Genomic DNA, 5,451 nt, shown 5'->3' on the forward strand with positions numbered 1-5,451 from the left:
AGAATATCTTTTTGGCGATGCATTTTTTAAGCTGAATATAAGAAGTCAAGTGAACTTGCGAAAACCTGCAAAACTGCCTTTAGAGGCAGATTTACTCATACTGCGGAAATATATCTTGGAAACTATGAAGCTGTTATATGAGAATTATGAATTTCATGATTTACATAGTTATGCAAAACTTAGAAATTGTGCTTGCGCCAGATTGACTTTGTTATGTGGCAGGCGTGGTGGTGAGCCTGCGCGCATGCTATTAACGGATTGGAATCAAGCCTATAGCAACAAATGGATTGACAGTCAGAGAGTTTTTAAGCTTGAAAAATTTGAAAATATTCTTGTTAAAACAATGAAAATAGCTTATATGACATGTTATGGAAATAATCATCCCTGTCCTGATACCACAAGATACTGTTGGTGCCATTATTAAAATTGCTAGCAATGAGTTGCGAGAACTAGCAGGAGTATCATCTGAAAATCAATTTCTCTTTGCAAGTGCTCAGGATTCTGATGATCACATTTCTGGTTGGCATGTTGTCCATGAACTATGTAATGGTCTCCTCTGAAAAATCCCAATGACATTACAGCTACAAATAATCGTCATCATATTAGTACTTTATTTGCTTCTTTGGATGCTCCTAAACGTGACAGGGAGTTATTTTATTCTCACATGGGACATTCCGAACAAATGAATATTAATTTCTACCAAGCTCCTCTAGCTTTGGAAGAAATTACAAAAGTTGGAAAGCATCTATAAGCCATTCATGCAGGTAATGATTTGTTTGATAAAAATATAAATTGTTATATATTGTAAATAAGTTTTTTTTTATCATAGTTTTATTTACAATTAATTAGTCTTTTTTATTATTAGACTTTTTGTATTGTTTTTATTATATCTGAGTATTGATAAAGCTTAAAATTTTATTTTACACATATTTAATAAAACTTTTTACAACTGTAAAAAGTTAAACTTTATTAAATATATGGGGAAATACTTATCTGCTGCGCTCAACTTGTTTCTCTGCGCAGCAGAGAAGCAAGTCTATACTATATAAATGTAAAATCAGGAGAGAAAGAAAGGAGGATGAGTTAAAAAAATTGGAAAAAAACATTCATTTCTTTGTTTTTTGAGTTTAGTATCAAGTTGTCCTTTATAATTAAAATTGATTTTAAAAAATGATATAAGGAAAAACCAAAATTATGAAATTCCTAATTTCATTTTTTTTGGCAAGTTTAAAAGACAGCTTCCAAACCTACCAAGAAAATTGTCAGCTGTTGTTTTAACAGCAACTCTCAATAATATTTTTTCTGTTTGGTAATAATGAAACATTCAACATGTGTTCAATATTTATAATTTTGTTTCTTGTATTCTTCTAAGCTCATGAATAAATTGATTTTTAAATAGATATATCAAATTTAATATACATGGGATGGAATGGTTTTCATTCTATAAATTTTTCTTTGCTTTTTATTTACTTGCTTTTAATCATACAATAATTTTTAAACTGTTCTTTATGTAAATATTTTCAGGTGAAACTAGACCTTCAATATATTCAGGTGAAACTGGACCTTCAATATACTCATATTATATTTAATACTATATTCAATATTATATTCAATATATTCAGGTGAAACTGGACCTTCAATATATTCAGAACAAGGTACACTTACTGTTTTATTCAAATCTGCATTAACCAATAAATTTAAAAGTTATATAAAAATATACATAGTATATACATATAAATATATATAAATTTTAAAAAAGTAACATTTTTAGTGGCCCCCTCAACCTGAGGGATTTCAGTAATATTAAAAAAATTAAAATAATTTTAATTCTTTCATTTGGTTGTTACATTCTCATGTGATTTGAATTTAATTTGATTTTCTAGTAATAAACTCTCCAAAGAGACAAAAATATTGGAAAAAGATGAGAGTGAAGATAAAGAAAATTTTCAATTTTCTTCTGCAAAAAAATACTAAACACGTTTAAAATTGTCTAGTGATGAGCTATTTATAGTCAGTCATCATCGTTTAAAATTTAATGTTAATGCAAGGGCACAAAAAAGCGCTGGCCAAATGGTCATTATTAGGCTGATGTGTGCGATTTAATAAATTATTTGTTTTTAACTTACGTAAAATGTTTTCAGAGGTTTTTAATCACTATTTTTAAGATATGTAAGTAAATAAAAGTGTTATCACGATTTATCATCAAAGCATTTGATAAAAAAAAATTTCATTTCAATTCAAATATTGAAAATACAAGAGTTTTTTTCCAGTATTTGGCATATAATAATTGTTCCATAATCTGCACCCTCACTAAATACTTTTTTAAAGTTATGCAACGTTTCATTGCCAAATTACAAAATCACACAAGTGTTTATTTTTGGTTGATATCAAAATTAGTGTAATCTGAAATAATCAATATGTTTCTCATGGAACATGCTTATCAACATTTTGAAAATGAGTCTATTTAAAATAGATTGTCGATACACTGGCATAGCTGCTTGACGTAAAATAACTCCTTTAAAGTTTATTTTATTAATTTTTAATAATACTTCTATTATCCATAACTAAATGATATTATGTAATTCTATTTTACTCTAAGATCGAAGATATATATAAAAATTTAGATCCGAATGCAAAATACCATTTTATTACAGCAGAGTGCGAACAAAGCTGACAAACGAGTGACTATAGAAGAGGAGTGCTAAGATGAAATCTGAGAATTTGGCAAAAGACCGCATTAAAGCTATGAACCTGTAGTTGGAAAAATTATATATATATATATATTTTTTCATGAATGATGAGTTTTTTTTTTCTATTTTAAACTTTCGTTTAAAATAGAAAAAAAAACTTTCGTTTAATATAATAAATAGCAATCAGCATACTCACTTACACTTACTCCTAAATGACAATCAACAATTGTCATTTAGGAGTAAGTATCGGCGTTGTTATAAAACTTTATAAGCGAATTTAAAATTTTTAACTAACTTTGAACATGTTTTTAAATAAAATAAAAAGTAAATAAAATTCAATTTTATTTACTTTTTATTTTATCTTTTCTGATAACCTCGCCCCACCCTGGTCCTTGATTTGACCATCTCAACCCTTTTCTCCTTTTTGCATGAAGTCCTTTATTGATAGCCCCTAATATTTGCGAATTAAAAGTTTATTAAAATCTTAAATAAAATTGTTTTAAATAAAAATGTTTTTTAAAGCGCCAATCACGAATTTCGTGTACTAAAAAAAAATACCTTTTAGAAAAAGATGCTATTTTAAACCAATTTAGCTTCAGATAAAAGTTAACAAGGTAAACTCATAAATAAGATATATTTAAAAATATCAGTCACGGCACCAATTTATACCTAGAGGGTACCTCTAGAAACCCTCACCCTCCTTTTTCATCTACAATATTTAATATATCTGGATACATAAAAAATCATATCCGATCATAAAACATAAATCTCTCGAAAAGAGTTGAAAACTGGCGCTCTATCCACTGCGCTACAACTAATAGTTGAAATTCTCAATTTTTAAACAACATTTGAAACTGTAATAACTTTTAAACATATATATCGTAAATAACTAATAGGTAATGTAAAAATAATAGTTTCAAAATAAAAAAAATTAGTTTCAATGTATGTTCTTAGAAATAAAAAACTTTAAATTCTCAATCATATTGCGCAAAAAAAAAATTAATTATTTCCACTAAATTTTTAATTTTTTTAGTTTGTCCCCGAAAATGCACATTTTTTTGTTTGTCCTCGAAAGTACACATTATTTGCATGTCCCCAAAAATGCACATATAAAGTTATAAAAATTTACGGGTACCATTTTTTACAAAAAATTTATATATTCAGATGTCATCAACTATAGAGATCATGCTTAAGGTAGAGGGTAAAAATAAATAAATAAAATATTTTTTAAACGAATATTTGATGGCAAAAAATTAATTATGCAAACATCCCTGAAAATATACATTTTTACAAAGTCCCCGTAAATGATCAAAAAGGAGTGTATATATATATACACAAATATATATACATGTATATATATATATATATATATATATATATATATATATATATATATATATATATATATATATATATATATATATATATATATATATATATGTCAAACCTCGGAATCAGGAAAAATCAGGAAAAATCAATGTCAATCTTTTAGAGGTCGGCAATTGAGGCCAACCTTAAACACTTTTAGGTTAGCAGTTAGGCCTGCATTGCCAAATGCAGACCCTAATTCCCAGGGTTGATATATATATATATATATATATACATATATACATATATATATATACATATATAGCATAAACACAAAATTGCTCATAGAGTTTAATCATATATATATATATATATATATATATATATATATATATATATATATATATATATATATATATATATATATATATATATACTATAGCATATTTAAACATATATATATATATATATATACTATAGCATATTTAAACATATATATATATATATATATATATATATATATATATATATATATATATATATATATATATATATATATATATATATATATATATATATAAAAGTTTATATATATATACATATATATAAAATTTTACAAAAAATTAACACATTTTATAACATTTATATGTATAACTGCTTATTTATAAAAACTAAGACTTACATGAAATTATTTTCATGAAAGATTTGAAGCTGTAAACTTTTCTTGTATTTTTCAAAGTCATTAGTAGATCCACGATCAATAAACTCCTTGCAATTCTCATTTACTACAAAGAAACCATCTTTTGATTTTTGATTTTCTGTATTGGATGTTGTAACAGTAATTTTTTCAACTACCTCTTCTGACCAAAATTCTAAAACATTTCCAATAGTTTTGTTGCTATTTATAAGCTCTTTGATACCACTGCGACTCTTTACTAACACAGTTAAATATGAGTTTGATCTTGAAATAGCATCCACAAGAACATGACGAAGATAAATCTCTTCTGGATTCATAAACACAATTACAGATTCAGATTCCGCTCCTGAAAACCCTTTGCAGTCAGTTACAAGAATGTCCCGTTCACTATTTAACTTATTAAGAACTACAAGTTTTTGTTCTAATGTTGGGGAGTATTGCTGCAAATGTGGTGAATAAGTTACTGCTTTAAACCATTTAATTATATCTATTGCATATGCAACAGATTGCACTTCTTCAATATTGTTGCATATAACCACATTTTTTCTTGGTACATTAAAACAAAGTTTTTCCAATACAATTGATAATAACTTAACAGAATGTTTATCTGTTATATCATAAAAAGGTAAATACACAACCTTTGGTTTTTCTCCTTTAATTGAGTGCCCTATATCACCAGATTTGAAAACATATTCAGTCTCAATATATCTATTTGGATCAATATTATTAGTACTTCTTGATATTATCTTTGCCATG

General features: G+C 26.0%; 1 protein-coding gene across 1 annotated transcript in view; it reads right to left on the reverse strand.

Moving 5' to 3' along the window:
• Positions 1-1,530: 1,530 nt before the first annotated feature.
• The window catches only part of LOC136074243 (uncharacterized), a 49,852-nt gene continuing 45,931 nt past the window's right edge, over positions 1,531-5,451 (reverse strand). Inside the window, exons 6-7 of the mRNA XM_065786549.1 lie at positions 4,718-5,451; positions 1,531-1,679 (exon numbers count right to left, since the gene is read on the reverse strand). The exon at positions 4,718-5,451 is cut by the window's right edge and continues 1,828 nt beyond it. Of these exons, the coding sequence (XP_065642621.1) occupies positions 1,531-1,679; positions 4,718-5,451 (883 nt within the window). The remainder of the gene's footprint in view (positions 1,680-4,717) is intronic.

Source organism: Hydra vulgaris, chromosome 01 (genome assembly GCF_038396675.1).
Source record: "Hydra vulgaris chromosome 01, alternate assembly HydraT2T_AEP".
In the NCBI taxonomy this organism is placed as follows: domain Eukaryota; kingdom Metazoa; phylum Cnidaria; class Hydrozoa; order Anthoathecata; family Hydridae; genus Hydra; species Hydra vulgaris.